General features: G+C 39.8%; 1 protein-coding gene across 1 annotated transcript in view; it reads left to right on the forward strand.

Annotated features, from left to right (window-relative positions):
• Nucleotides 1-16,017, forward strand: part of LOC111139708 (myosin IIIA) — a 240,851-nt gene that overhangs the window by 125,236 nt on the left and 99,598 nt on the right. The window contains exons 15-16 of the mRNA XM_022492055.1: nt 2,391-2,489; nt 2,577-2,691. Coding sequence (XP_022347763.1) covers nt 2,391-2,489; nt 2,577-2,691 — 214 coding nt within the window. The remainder of the gene's footprint in view (nt 1-2,390; nt 2,490-2,576; nt 2,692-16,017) is intronic.

The raw sequence follows: 16,017 nt of genomic DNA on the forward strand, positions 1-16,017 counted from the left end.
TCTTATAATAACAAAATAATTTTAGTTTTACTCTCCAGTCCCTCATTTCATTGCTATGATTTATTTCATCATATATAAGCATACATAATATATACACATGTATATTTATTATATGTACACATAAGCGTACATAATTGAATATATTATTGCTATTACTCCTTTATTTGTATTATTCCAGAAGCTGGGGAATGCTGTTTATACATAGACCACAGAGATTTCTTGTGCAAGTGAGAAAACTAAACCCCAGAAAGGCTGTTAACAAGGTAGTTAAAGATGAGGCTTTGGCCTTAAACAGCCCTGGTTAGACAGCATGGTACTGCTACAAAAACAGACATATAGACCAGTGGTACAGAGTAGAGAGCCCAAATATGGACCCTCAACTCTATGGCCAAATAATCTTTGACAAAGTAGAAAAAAATATACAGTGGAAAAAAGACAGTCTCTTCAATAAATGGTGCTGGGAAAATTGGACAGCTATGTGTAGAAGAATGAAACTTGACAGTTCTCTTATAATATACACAAAAATAAACTCTAAATGGATGAAAGAGCTCAATGTGAGACAGGAATCCCTAAAAATCCTAGAGGAGAACATAGGCAATAACCTCTTCGACATGGGCCACAGCAACTTCTTTCAAGACAGGCCTCCAAAAGCAAGGGAAACAAAATCGAAAATCAACTTTTGGGACTTCATCAAGATAAAAAGCTTCTGCACAGCAAAGGAAACAGTCAACAAAACAAACAGACAACCCACAGAATGGGAGAAGATATTCACAAATGACACTACAGACAAAGCGCTAATATCCAAGATCTATAAAGAACTTCTGAAACTCAACGCCCAAAAAACAGATAAGTCAAAAAATGGGCAGAAAACATGAACAGACACTCCTCCAATGAAGACATGCACGTGGCTAGCAGACACATCAAAAACTGTTCATCATTAGCCATCAGGGAAATTCAAATCAAACCCACATTGAGATACCCCCTTAACACCAGTTAGAATGGCAAAGATTAACAAGGCAGGAAACAACAAATGTTGGAGAGGATGTGGAGAAAGGGGAACCGTCTTACACTGTTGATGAGAATGCCAGTTGGTGCAGCCACTTTGGAAAACAGTGTGGAAAGTCCTCAAAAAATTAAAAATAGAGCTACCCTGCGACCCAGCAATTGCCCTATTGGGTATTTACCCCAAAGATACAGATGTAGTGAAAAGAAGGGCTATATGTGCCCCAGTGTTCATAGCAGCAATGTCTACAATTAGCCAGACTGTGGAAAGAGCTGAGATGCCCTTCAACAGATGAATGGATAAAGATGTGGTCCATATATACACTGGAATATTACTCAGCCATCAGAAAGGATGAATACCCAACTTTTGCATCAACATGTGTGAGACTGGAGGAGATTATGCTGAGTGAAATAAGTCAAGCAGAGAAAGTCAGTTATCATATGGTTTCACTTACTTGTAGAATGTAAGGAATAGCATAGAGGACATTAGGAGAAGGAAAGGAAAAGTTAACTGGGGGAAATCAGAGGGGGAGACGAACCTTGAAAGACTGTGGACTCTGAGAAACAAACTGAGGGTTTTAGAGGAAGAGCGGTGGGGCGGAGGGGGAGGATGGGTGAGCCTGGTGGTGGGTATTAAGGAGGGTATGTATTGCAAGGAGCGGTGGGTGTTATATGTAAACAATGACTCTTGGAACACTATATCAAAAACTAATGATGTGCTCATAAACAATGAATTTTGGAACACTAAAAAAAATAAAAATTTTAAAAACCTGATGATGTATTGTATGGTGACTAACATAACACAATAAAAATTTTTAAAAAATAAGGAAAGAAAATAAAACTAACCCAAAAAACTTTTTTAAAGTTAACAGCCCTGGTTTGAATCCAATTTAGTCATCAACTGTGTGACCTGAGGGGAGAATGGTACCCCTCTAAGCCTTAGTATCCATGTATATAAAATGAGAGACTCCTCTGAGTAACTAGGGTGTTACAGCAGGTAAATGGGATAATGTAGCCCTTCTGACCATTTGATATATCATCATAAAATTGTTTCTTTTACTCTCTGCTCCCACTGGCATATAAAATCCAAGAGTTTAGTAATTGTTGACTATTTCACTCCTGCCACATTTCCAGTGTCTAGAACAATGCCTGGTAATCACTCACACATGTGCACTGAATGATTCCTATGAAGTTCTTAGCAGTGTCTGGAATTTAATGATAGTGGTTGTTGAAAATAGTGATGATGACGATAACGAGCCAAAATTCAGTACTCCGGGAAGCCTGTGGTGGTGCTCATAGTTGTTCTGATAATTATATTTTCAAGTAATTTTAACAACTAGCAAATATTCCTACTAAATTGCCTTACTGAAAATGTCTTATTTTTTCAGTGGAGAAAAAAATTTTCATATCTTTTACTACATCTATGCTGGATTAGCTGAAAAGAAGAAACTAGCCCATTACAAATTACCTGAAAATAAGCCTCCCAGGTAACACAGCAGGTGGCACTTTTCTAAGTAATGCTTTCACTTTCCATTGAACTTTAGATTTTGACTCATCCTTTCATATTTTTTCAGATACCTACAAAACGACCACCTCAGAACAGTACAGGACATGATGAATAATAGTTTCTATAAATCCCAACATGAATTAATTGAGCAATGTTTCAAAGTCCTAGGTTTTACGATGGAGGTAAGTTTGAAAGACATCGAACCTCTTTAGGAAGTACCTTTTTGTCATCGCTCATGGTAAGAATGACCATTTATTGAGTGACTAATACATGCCAGACATTGTATCAAGTGTTTTATGTGAATTGTCCTTTTAGTTACTGAAACAACCTCATGAAATAACTAGAATATTTACTAGAATGTTACAATATTTACTTTATACATAAAGAAACAGTGGTCTTGACATATAATTGAATTTGGTTTTGTTCTTAATCTTTTGCTTACATTTGCCTCTCCCCATATAATTAACATTTTATACAAATGCATAAGCAGGAGCAAATGGCATGTTATTTTTTTAGTGCAGTCTTGTTTTCAATGCAACTTTTTAAATACAACTTTATTAAGATGTAGTTCACGTACCATACAAGTCAGCCCTTGAAAGGGTACATTTTAGTGACTTTTAGTATAGTCACAGTTGCGCCTCTATCACTATAATCATTTTTAGGATATTTTCATGCTCTAAATTTTTCACTCCTAAAAGAAACATGTTAGCATTTAGGAGTTCCTCCCCATTCCTGCCTCATCTCTGCTTCCTATCACCGTAGAGTTTTTTCTTCTGGAAAGTTCCCAAAAACAGAGTGATACGATATATCATCCTTTGTGACTGGCTTCTCTCATTCAACTTTCTAAAGTTTTCAAGTTATAACATGTGACAGCACTTCATTGCTTTTCATTGTTGAATAATATTTCTCCTTATAGATTTACCTCATGTTATGTATCCATTCATCTGTTGATAGATATTTAGGTTGGTGCATTCTGGGGCTGTTAGGCATAATGTTGCTGCAGACATTCATGTACAACTGTTTTGTGTGGACATAAGTTTTCATTTCTCCTGGTACAAATCTAGGAGTAGAACTACTGGGTCATAGGGTAACAGTGTTTAACCTTTTGAGGAACTTCTAGGCTGTTTTCCAAAGCAGCTGCACTGTTTTATACCCTAACCAGGAGTGTATGACATTTCAAATTTCTCCATATCCTCCCCAATACTTACTATCATCTGTCCTTCATTTTATTTTTTATTTTTTTAATTAACATAGTGTATTATTTGTTCCAGGGGTACAGGTCTGTGAATCATCAGGCCTACATATTTCACAGCACTCATCATAGCACATACCCTCCCCAATGTCCATAACCCAAACCTTATCCCTAACTCCCAACCCCCAGCAACCCTCAGTTTGTTTTGTGAGATTAAGAGTCTCTTATGGTTTGTCTCCCTCCTGACCCCATCTTGTTTCATTTTTTCCCTCCATATCCCCCCACTACCCATTGCCCTTCTCTCAGATCCCTCATATCAGAGAGATCATATGATAATTGTCTTTCTCTGATTGATTTATTTTGCTCAATATATACCCTCTAGTTCCATCCTTGTTGCAAATGGCAAGATTTCATTTCTTTTGATGGCTGCATAGTATTCCATTGTATGTATGTATGTATGAGTGTGTGTGTGTGTGTGTGTGTGTGTGTGTGTGTGTGTATACACCACATCTTCTTTATCCATTCATCTGTTGATGAACATCTAGGTTCTTTTGGGACATTGTGGACATTGCTGCTATAAACATTAGGGTGCACGTGCCCCTTCAGATCACCACATTTGTATCTTTAGGGTAAATACACAGTAGTGTGATTGTAGGGTAGCTATATTTTCAACTTTCTGAGGAACCTCCATGCTGTTCTCCAGAGTGGCTGCGCCAGTTGCATTCCCACCCACAGTGTAGGAGGGCTCCCCTTTCTCCACATCCCATCTATCTTTTATATTTGAGCCATCCTAGTGGGTATGAAGTATATCTCACTGTGGTTTTGATATGCATGTCCCTAATGGCTTGTGACCCTGAACTTCTTTACGTGTACTTACTGGTCATTTATATCTCTTCTTTGAAAAAATATCTATTCACATACTTTACCTTTTAAAAAAAATGGGTTGTGTATTATTATCGAGTTGTAAGAATTATTTATATTGTAAATACAAGTCTCTTATCAGAGGTAGGATTTGCAGAAATTTTCTCCCATTAGTTGTTTTTTTACTTTCTTGATGGTGTCCTTTGAAGTATACACGTTTTTAATTTTTATGGGGTCTAGTTTACCTGTTTTTTCCTTCTATTGCTTTTGATTTTGGTATCATAGATTAGAAACTATTGTCTAATCTAAAGCCACAGAGATTTATGCCTTAGTTTTCTTCTAAGAGCTGCATAGTTTTTGCTCTTACATACAGGTTGCTGTTCCTCTTTGAGTTAATTTTTGTTTCTGGTGCGAAGTAACTTCTTTTGCACATGGACACGCAGTCATACCACAGCCATTTGTTGCAGACTCTTCTGTCCCCATTGACTGGTTTTGGCATCCTTGTTGGAAATCAGTTGGACATAAATGTATAAATGTAGAGCTTTACTTCTGAATTCTCAATTCTAAGATAGTGACTTCTCTGTCTGTGTTTATGTTAGTAGCATGTCTTGATTATTGTGTCTTTATAATAAGTTTTGAAATTGGAGCGTGTGGGTTCTTTTGCAAGATTGTTTTGGGTCCCTCAAATTTCTGTGTGAAATTTGGGGATCAGCTCATCACTTTCTAGTGCGGGCTTGTAAAACTTTGCTTTTGTTCAGCTCTCTCTTCCCCATCTCACCCCTCCCATCCACATCTGCTCTCTTTCCCTTTCCCCAGCCAATGAATGTTAACAACTCAGCATATGTAATCCAAAATTTCATTTTTGTCTCCCTGCTCATAAAACATTGTACACACCACATACATACATGTACACATATATAACATACACATGCCTCTGGAGGGATGGTCATTGTTTATTAATACGGCATTATATCACACAACTTTTCTATACCTGGTTTCTCTCACTCAGCAATAGCTTCCAGAAATCCCTTCAACTTATCTAGTATAGCCCTAAATCAGTACTCTTAAAGGCAACATAGTGTCCCATGGCGTGTACTACCATAATTTATTCTGCCATTCACATATGACTGGGCATACGTCTCTTAATGTTTCCAGATCTTTGTCACTCTGAGCAAAACCAAAATAATGCCTTTATTTCCTGGTGCTATTTATTTCTATAGGATAGGTCCCTAGCAGTGGGATTGCTGGGTCAAAGGGTATGTATACTTTAAATTTGAATATGAATTACAATATTGCCTTCCAACAACTATGAAATACTTCATATTTCCACCAGCATTGTATGTGACTATCTTTCCCATCACCATCTCTGCCTTGTGTTGTAGCTTTTTAAATATTTGTTAATCTGATGATGGGTGTGAGTACCAACTCAAGTTTGCATATCCTTGACTAATTGTGAATTTGAGTTAATTCCATTTGTTTGCTGGCTACTTGGGTTTCCTTCTGTATGAACTGTATTTTTATGTTGTCCTTTTTATTGAGCCATTTCTGAGTCAGTTTGTAAGTTCTCATTGAACATTATAGACTTTTTTTATCATTTGTGTTATAAATATGTTTTGGCTTACTTTTTTAAAGCTCTTATGTATTTCTTTATTTGAGAGAGAGGGTGTGTGTGCACGAGCTGGGGAGGGGCAGAGAGAGAGAGAGAGAATCTCAAGCAAACTCCACACTGAGCAGAGCCCAGTACGGGGCTCGATCTCACAACGTTGAGATCATGACCTGAGCTGAAATCAAGAGTCAGACCTCAGCTGACTAAACCACCCAGGCACCCCCATGACATACTTACTTTTAAGTCACATCTTTTACCATACAAAAATGGGGTTTTAATTTTTATGTATTCGGACAAGTTTATCTTTTTTGTGACATCAGAGATCTCAACTTGGTTTAAAAATTCTCCCCTTTGTCTCCCTTACTACATGTAGTCTCCCAGATTTTTTTTTAGAAAGCTTAAAAAATATACTCACTGTATTAAATATATTTAATCTATTTGAAATTTACTTTTCACATAGTACCAAATAGGGCATCACTTTTATTTCCTTCCAGTGATGAGCCAGTCATGCCTCACACTATATTAAAGACTACCCTTAACTGCCCGGCTAGCTCAGTCGGTAGAGCATGAGACTCCTAAAGACTACCCTTTGCCTACTGGCTTGACCTCTCTTATATTAAGGTCTTATATAACATGAAATCTCTTTCTGAGTCTCTCTTTTATCCATCAGTCTGTGTTTCTGTCTCTATAACAATATTCTGTTGACTTGATTACAGTGGTTTAATACTATATTTTTAGTAAGTCATCCCTATCAAGAAGGCAAGTCCTGTTCTCACTTTCTTCTTTTCAGTACTTGCCTTAGCTATTGTCTGGTATCTGTTTCTCTATAGAAACTTTAAGATTAACTTATCTGCTTCTCAAACCCCCAGCTGGACTTCTAAGGAGAACTGTATTAAATTTATATATTAACTTCTGGGGCATTGTCATTTTGATAATGTTGTTTATGTCTTCTCATCCCAGATCATGACATGTCTTTCCCTTTGTTTAAGTGTTGTTTGAGTTTTTTAATAATTTATGTTTTTATTTATCTAGAACTTAAGCTCTATTTTTAGGATTTTTTTTCTAACCAGGTCATGGTTTTTAGTGTAATCCTCAATATTTTTTTTCTGCTGGTAGACTTTTGTAAATATATAATCATGTCATCAGCAAAAGGGATAGTTTTATACTTTTTTTCCTCTTATATCAGTCATTTTATTCTTTTGTGTACTTAAAGCATCTAAGACTTAGGGTCTCGATATTAATTACTAAGGATTATAACTTGCCTCCCTGTCTCTTTTCTGATTTTAAATAAAAATAGTTTCAGTGTTTTGCTCTTATTTCTGACAAAGAGCTTTTATCACATAATTTCCTTTTATTGTTGCTTTGCTTAGGGCTGCTCTTAGGAATACTATAGAATTTTATCAAATGTCTTTTTATCATCGATTGACATGATCATATTTTTCTGCAGCAACTTGTTGATATCACTTACTATGTTGATAGATTTCTTAATATGTAAGTATCCTTAACATTTCTGGAATAAACTTAATGTAATCTTCCTTGATGAATTAACTGGAGAAGTGGCTAAAAGGTTGAGCATTCATAGGGAAACTAGCAGGCTGTTTCCAGGACCAACCAAGGAGAAATAACTTTCTAGATCACAGAGGAGTTATCACATGACTTTCCCCAAAGACTTCTCCGTTTTTGCCAGACAACTGTGAATTACATGGACAGGAGGAAAACAATACGGTAGATTCAACAGCAAGCCAAGGTGGAATCCAGCCTGAGTCAAATAGTTTAATCCTGAGAGGTCTTGAGCTGAAGTTGAGTAACTCTTTGGCTTACAAATAGAGACTTCAGCTTGCCAGCTGTCTGTCGATTCACCGACCCTGCCTGTAGCTATGGTCTTACAACTCAAGCTGTCATCAAGTCCAGAGCCAGTAAACTGTCGCTCAGATCGGGAAACTTGGTGGCTCCAAGGTACCTGGGCAGAAAGGAAATGAGGGGCGCCTGGGTGGCTCGGTGGGTTAAGCCTCTACCTTCAGCTCAGGTCATGATCTCAGGGTCCTGGGATCGAGCCCCGCATCAGGCTCTCTGCTTGGCAGGGAGCCTGCTTCTTCCTCTCTCTCTGCCTGCCTCTCTGCCTACTTGTGATCTCTCTCTGTCAAATAAATAAATAAAATCTTTAAAAACAAACCAAAAAAAAAAAAAAAAAAGGAGATGACTGGGGGCCTTCTCTTGGTCGATGCATTAGATAGCTTTTAGGCCATAAAATGGAACAAAGAATCCATTTTTGGTTTGGTTTTGGTTTTGGAGGTTTTGGAGGAAGGTTTTGGAGGAAGCTTGTACTCTGCTCTTAGCTATAATGTTACTGTGAAGAACGTTCTCTGGGGAGAGAGCTGCCTGGTTCTTACAGTGGCCCGTGTGTGAATCTCATTCCCCCGCTCTGCCCTCACAAGAGAAGACAACAGTGACAACAGAGTTGGCAGGGCGACTGAATGGATATATGAGGATGGGAGAATTGGCTTGACCAATAGCAGGCTTCGTTGGAGAGCTGGGAGAGAAACAATGAGGACGGCACAGGAGTTGACAGTTGATTGGTGGTATAGAATTTCCCGTGGCTTCTCACGGAAGGAGTAGAGTGCTGTCCACCCGCTATGTGCTCTGAGGTCTGGGTGTGGCATTGTGTCCACTTGACTGCCTTTTAAGAACAACACCTGAACTGTCATATCCAAGGTCACAGATATCCCTCATAGGTCTCCTAATATAACTGTTACTTTTATTATAGGTAAAATAAATGTGTTTGTCACTGCTTCAGCTCTGGGTGAGGAAGTCCCTGACTCGGGAGGCATGAGTTTCAGCCATACTCCAGCTCCCTTTCTTATGCTCTACTCCTGATGTCCCGAGCATCACAGGTGACCACTGGAGTCTTTTGCTCTCTGGCTCAAAGGGCCAAAACCTTGTCCTCCTGAGTGTTTCAACACAGTATAATCCTAGATTGGCTGCATCATGAGTGAAATTAGGATGTTTGCTGCTCTGCCTGCTGACATGGTAGGAATTAGTTTAACCCTAACCCTACTCCAACCCCAGTCCCTCCCTGCTGCCCCGAGCACCTTCCCCACTTTGCCTGGCAAAATTCCAATTCAAACCTGGCTCCTCCCCTTCTGCTCTGTCACTTGCCCTCCCTAACCCTGCCCTCACCCATAGCTTGTACCTGTGGGGACAAGTTGATTTCAGCACTGGGGGGAAGGAGGGGTTTCCTAGCTCTCAAAGCAGAAGCCAGTTGATTGGTGGGCCACGAATAAAGAAAAAAGCAGCCATCTACCCTCCCCTCCAGTCCTTGGTCATAAGATGAGTGTTGCTAGTGGTAGGTGCCCCTCTGGACTGTGGTGTGGCCCCACTGGCCGACGGGTTGGGGGGACACATCACAGGTTAACCGCATCTCAGGGCCTTCTCCAAGCTGGAGGCATGTTGTACCCCAGGCAGACAGCTCCTGCTTCTGGCCAGGGCTGGATCCCTTTGTAGCTCTTTTCCCTGCTCTTTGCCATCAGAAGACCCGATCTTAGCAGTTCCCTCCCCCAGAGGCTGGTAGCTTAGAAGCAGAGAATCATTTTTAATTGGTTTGTTTACTTCTAAGTCCCCCTCGTTAGAGGCAGGGTTTTACTTCTATTTGGCTCAGCCCCTTCCTCTTGCTTGGTAGAACAATGTTCAGTAACATTAAACCAGCCTTGCGTTTAACATCTACTGGCACGTCAAGTTTGTTTCTCTCAAACATCATATTCCAAACTTAAACATGCTCAGCGTTCATCCGACATGGGAACATCAAAACACACAGCTTAGAATAAAGGAAAATATAAAATCTGTGGCTGAAGTGAAACACAGTCCCTGCTAAATAATAACTTTTAGTCCAGTCCAGCGTGACTCTCCTAAGACGTGGTGTCTCCCATCTGAAAGCAGAGACTCCGAGAGTTAACGGGGCAGACTGACCAGGTTTGGAAGACAGTGGACGTAAACTGAGTAGGTGCTTACTTCCTTTTTATCCAAGTCCTGATTTTTTTTTTTTTAATCTCACTGGCTTTCTTAGTGTGTCCTGTGTCAGAGGCTGCAGCATAGTTACGGTGATTCTCCAAGAGGAGTATCTTTCTCTCCCTCCCTTTCTCCCCTCCCCCTTAGCTTTCTCTAGTTGGTTGTTGATAGCACCCATGGTATCTGTGTCCCGAAGCTGTAATTCACTTGTGCACTGGCGAGTCATTATAATCCAAAGGAAAGGAGGCAAAGCCGAATCAGATAGCCTCTAAAAATCACACAAATTGGAAAATTCTAAAACTTTTTAAAACACATGATTTCCTCAGCCATTTTCCTGCCACAGTTTTTAAAATAAATGATGACTAGTTTTATGATTCAGCTTATTTTAGAGAGGGTACTTACTGTGTCATGACAGGAAGTTTTATTTGTTTTTCTTCGCACAGAGTCATATGTCTTTTTTTTTTTTTTAAGATTTTATTTATTTGACAGAGAGAGATCACAAGTAGGCAGAGAGGCAGGCAGAGAGAGAGGAGGAAGCAGGCTCCCTGTTGTGCAGAAAGCCTGATGCGTGGCTCGATCCCAGGACCCTGAGATCATGACCTAAGCTGAAGGCAGAGGCTTAGCCCACTGAGCCACCCAGGCGCCCCCAGAGTCATATGTCTGAAGTCCAAAATGAAAATGCCTTTTTCCGCTTTAATTTTGCTTACATTTCTTATGATTCTCTAAAATAATAACCGAATACATTTTCTTTGGACTATGAGTTATCACATTCGGTGGTGTCAGTGTTTTGGATTTTCGCCAATCTAAGAGGTATGCTGTGGTATCCCCTGGTGTTTTTAAATTCTTTTTTTTTTTTAAGATTTTATTTATTTATTTGACAGACAGAGATTACAAGTGGGCAGAGAGGCAGGCAGGGGATGAGGGGAAGCAGGCTCCCTGCTGAATAGAGAACCCGATGCAGGGCTCAATCCCAGGACCCTGGGATCATGACCTGAGCCAAAGGCAGAGGCTTTAACCCACTGAGCCATCCAGGTGCCCCTACCCTTGTGTTTTTAATTTGTGTTTTCCTGATGACACATGATCTAGAACATCTTTCATATACTTGTTTTACATCTGTATATCTTCTTTGGTGAGGGGTCTGTTAAGGTCCTTAACTCGTTTTTTTACGTTTTTTATTTATTTATTTTTTTACTGTTGAGTTTTTTTTTTTAAGATTTTATTTATTTGTCAGAGAGAGAGAGAGAGAGAGAGAGCATAGGCAGACAGAGTGGCAAAGGGAGAAGCAGACTCCCTGCTGAGCAAGCAGCCGGATGTGGGACTCGATCCAGGACACCGGGATCATGACCTGAGCCGAAGGCAGCCGCTTAACCAACTGAGCCACCCAGGCGTCCGTTACTGTTGACTTTAAAAAAATCTTTGTATGTTTTGGATAACAGTCCTTTCCCAGATGTACCTTTTGCAAATATTTTCTTCCAATCTGGAGCTTGTCTTCTCATTCTCTTGACACATCTTTTGTTTGAATTTGTGCATCTAACAGTGTTTCTATGAGAATAGAAACAACATTCAGTAACTTTGTTCACTTAACTCATAAATAGAACCTCAAGTTGTCCTAAACCGACATCATTAATTAAGTTCTTTAAATCCCTGAAACCAGATAAAAATTTAGTGCATCTCAGTCTTTCAAATATTCTGAATGACGACACAGCAGTCTTACAAAGAATGTTAAGGACTTTCTAAACTTCCTGATCATTTAACTAAAATCTTCCTAAACACTTAAATTTATTAGCCCTGAAAATATAATAATTCAAAATTACTAATGTAGTAGATCAAGTTATCTTATACATTTGAAAATAATTTGCAATCAAATTATGTTATGCTTTTCAAATTAAAATTATAAGTGTACTATCAAGTAAGTATTTACATTCAAGTCACAAAAGTAATTGTCTTACTATGTCTTTGATATTTCTTACTATGTCTTTGATATTTCCCTTAAGCTTTTTAAACAGTTAAGGATAAAAAACACGTTGCTTATCCCAAGGCTATATATCTTATTCATTAATGCAACAAAAAAGCATTGATACTATATTTCTTTGCTGGGGCTGCCATAACAGTGTACCACAGACTGGGTGACTTAAACAACAGAAATGTATTTCCTCACAGTTCTAGAGCTGAGAAGTTTGAGACAAGGTTGGTTTCTTCTAAGGGCTGTGAGGGACGATCCATGCCTCTTCCCTACTTTCTGGTGATTCCCTGGCAATCCTTAGTGATTCTTGGACTGCAGATGCCTCACCTTGATTTCTGTCTTCTTCTTCACATGGCAGAGGGCGCCTGGGTGGCTCAGTCAGTAGAGCATGTGATTCTTGATCTCAGGGTTATGAGGGTTATTAGTTTGAGCCCCACATTGGGTGTAGAGATGACTTAAAAATAAAAATCTTAAAAAAAATAAAAAGTTCTTCTTCACGTGACATTCTCCATGGGAAGAGTTCTCCTGCTCTCATCATGTGATCCAGCAATCAAGGACCTTGGTATTTACCCAAAGGAATTGAAAACGTATGTCCACACAAAAACCTGTGCATTAACGTTTATAGAAGCTTTATTTCTGATCGCCAAAACTTGAAGTAATTGCGATGTCAAGTTCAGTGGGTGAATGGATAAATAAATTATGGTACATCCCAACAATAGGATATTTTTCAGCACTAAAAAGAACTGGGCTCGGGGCACCTGGGTGGCTCAGTGGGTTAAAGCCTCTGTCTTCAGCTCAGGTCATGATCCCAGGGTCCTGGGATCAAGCCCTGCATGGCGCTTTCTGCTCAGTGGGGAGCCTGCTTCTTCCTCTCTCTCTGCCTACTTGTGATCTCTGTCTGTCAAATAAATAAATAATATCTTAAGAAAAAAATAAAAAGAACTGGGCTATCAAGCCATGAAAAGACATGGAGGAACCTTAAATACACATTACTGGATGGAAGAAGCCAATCTGAAAAGGCTGTATACTGTAGGATCCCAACTATATGACATTCTGGAAAAGGCAAAACCATGGAGACAGTAAAAGACCAGTGGTGGTTAGAGATTGTGAGAAAGAGAGATAAACAGGCAGAGCACAGAGAACTTTTGGGGTAATGGAATTTCTCTAATGGTAGAAATGTATCATTTTTACCTTTGTAAAAACCCAGAGAATGTACAAAACCAATAGTGAACTCTAACATAAACTGTGGACTTTGAGTGATAATGATGTGTCAGTGTAGTTCATTGATTATGACATATGTATCGCTCTAATGCAGGATATTGATAATGGGGGAAGCTGTGTGTGTGGAGCGGGGGGGACAGGGGCTACATAGGAACTATGCACTTTCACTCAGTTTTGTTGTGAACCGAAAACTACTCTAAAAATAAAGCCTATTAATTTTTTTAAAACTATAATAAAATACAGAAAGTAGACATGACCCATATAGAAATTCAATATAGGAAATGATCCATGCCCTTTGGTTCTAGGAACATGTAAAGTACTTGAGAGCAGAAATTATTCTTATTTCCCGGTATATACCCAGTATCTCCCATAATGCTTAATAAATAGTCAACAGAAGACGGTTGAATGAATGAATGGATGGGTGGATGACTGAATAAGAGGGGTAGGACAGTAAACTTCTGGAAGAGGGAGAGTCCTTCTAACAGAATTCTTTTGCCTTGGGCAGATTAACTTGGCGTAGAGAGGAAAGGGACCTTGCCCACACACATAGTTTTGGTTTGCTGTCTGCCTAGCAGACCAGCCTAGTGTACAAGCACAGAAAGCAGAAATGTCCAGCAGCAGTGGAATAGGCTCGAGCCTGATGCATCAGAACCATGAAGGTCTGACTCTCCAGCAAACCAGAACTGTGTTTGTCCTTGCAAATATAGCAAAAGCAATAGCAGTCCTGCTCTCTCAAGGACAGACAGAGCTGTACAGCAGGAGGTGGAGTGGGTAGAAGGGATTGTGAGTGTTTTCCAGACTCTGCAGAGCACTTGGAGCACACTTTTCCTGCAAACCACTCTTCCTCCGTGGGAAGGTATAGCACATTCAATGGGCTAGGAGTCAGGATTCAAAGCTCAGCTCATTCAAAGCTCATGGAAAGTTGTTAGATTGCCTCGGTAGTTTTATATGGGAAAATGTTCTTTTGCTTATTATTGTTAACCATCAAACAAAAATTGTTTTGAATTCCTTAGGGTGACCAACATCAGAGATGATTAGTCTTTGTACCATGAATAACCCAAGTGCTTGGTCAAGGTCATACCTATACCGGAGGTCAGGCCCTTTTGAGCCCCATCAAGCTAGCTGTCAAGCCAAACTGAGCCAGGGCCCTGATTTTTTGCCTCCAACTTTAATCCAAATGGATACTGCAACTATAGGATATCAAGGAGAGCCCCAGCCTGGGAGGATTACTCAACCCTTCTCATAAACAGCTGAATAAGAATTGTATGTCCATCGATTCAGCATGTGATTCTCTATTGTGGATCTCTAAACACTGTTCAAATATGACTTTGGAATGGACGCATCTGAACTTTCCAGTCCCTAATTGACAAATACACACAGTGTCGAAGTGTCGAAGGAATAGTTTTCAACAACCTAATTATGAAGTATTCCTGGTGTAGATTATCCACAAGGTCTGTCGTTGCCTTGTGAGAAGTAGAGCAGGATGTCAGAGGCTCTGTTTAACTCTCCACGTGCCACTGAAGCCCACGCTGGCTGGTTCTTTACAAGTTATGCGTTTTACAAATGGAAATTCCTTACCAAGAGAATTTTCTTAGAAAATTGATTCACACCAGCCCATCAGCGTATTTACTGCTCTACTCCCAAAATATGCCCCAGTCCATCCTCTGCTTTCCATCTCTGCCACTGTCCTAGTCCAAGCCACCACCTCTCCCTAGCCTCCTGCCCATTCTACTTTTCCATCTGCCTCCAATCCGTTCATTTCCACATCCTGGCAGAGTCATGTTTCAAATATCACAGCTGCCTACTTTGGAATCTCTAGTGGCTCTCCATGGCCCTTTGAATGAAACCCACACCCTTTCTGGTGGCACCGAGGGCCTGGCTGGTCTTGTCCAAGCTCACCATCGTGGCCCCTGTCACACCCACATCCCTGCCCCTTACTCGCTGTCCTCCAGCCCCACTCTGGCCTTCTTTCTGCAAAGCAGGCTCTTGTCCTTGCTGTCCCCTCTGCCTGGAACAGTCTGATTCCAGTTCTTTCCTGGCCGACTCCCTTGTCATCCAGGTCTCTGCTTCCCAAAGGACTGCCTTCTCTAACCTCCCCACCTCAAAAGGCCCTCCCTGCCTTCCCCAGTCATTCTCACTCCTCTACATTTTATTTCCTTCACAGCCCATTTAGTTACTGAAAATGTCATGTTCATCTCTTTGTTTGTTTTCTTAATGTCGGCCTTCTCATTGCCTGAACACCCCAAGGAAACAAATGTCTTCGTCTTGCCTCTGCTGAAACCCCTGTGACTAAAGCAGGCCTGGCATAAAGTATATGTTGCACCAGATAAGTGAGAACACAGATAGTCAAAGATATGTCTGTATAGTCATTCAATAAATATATTTATTTTAATGTTTATATATTCATTTAATCTATACTCATATATATGTTATATATGAATGAATAAATATCCCTGAAGATTTTTTTTCATATAGTTTTCATGATAGTTTTTCCATTTTTTTCATGATAGTTTTTATCATGAATTGGGATGTTGGAGCGGATGGGATAATCATTTCTGATAAGTGGAGGAGCTGAGTTAGAATCAAGGCAGCAACATAAGACAACAATAAAGGATTTTGTCTCTTTCCTATACTTTACTGCACCTTGAACATAGCTGGAATGA

The sequence above is a fragment of the Enhydra lutris genome, unplaced genomic scaffold, assembly GCF_002288905.1.
Source record: "Enhydra lutris kenyoni isolate GAN:26980312 unplaced genomic scaffold, ASM228890v2 scaffoldscaffold113, whole genome shotgun sequence".
In the NCBI taxonomy this organism is placed as follows: domain Eukaryota; kingdom Metazoa; phylum Chordata; class Mammalia; order Carnivora; family Mustelidae; genus Enhydra; species Enhydra lutris.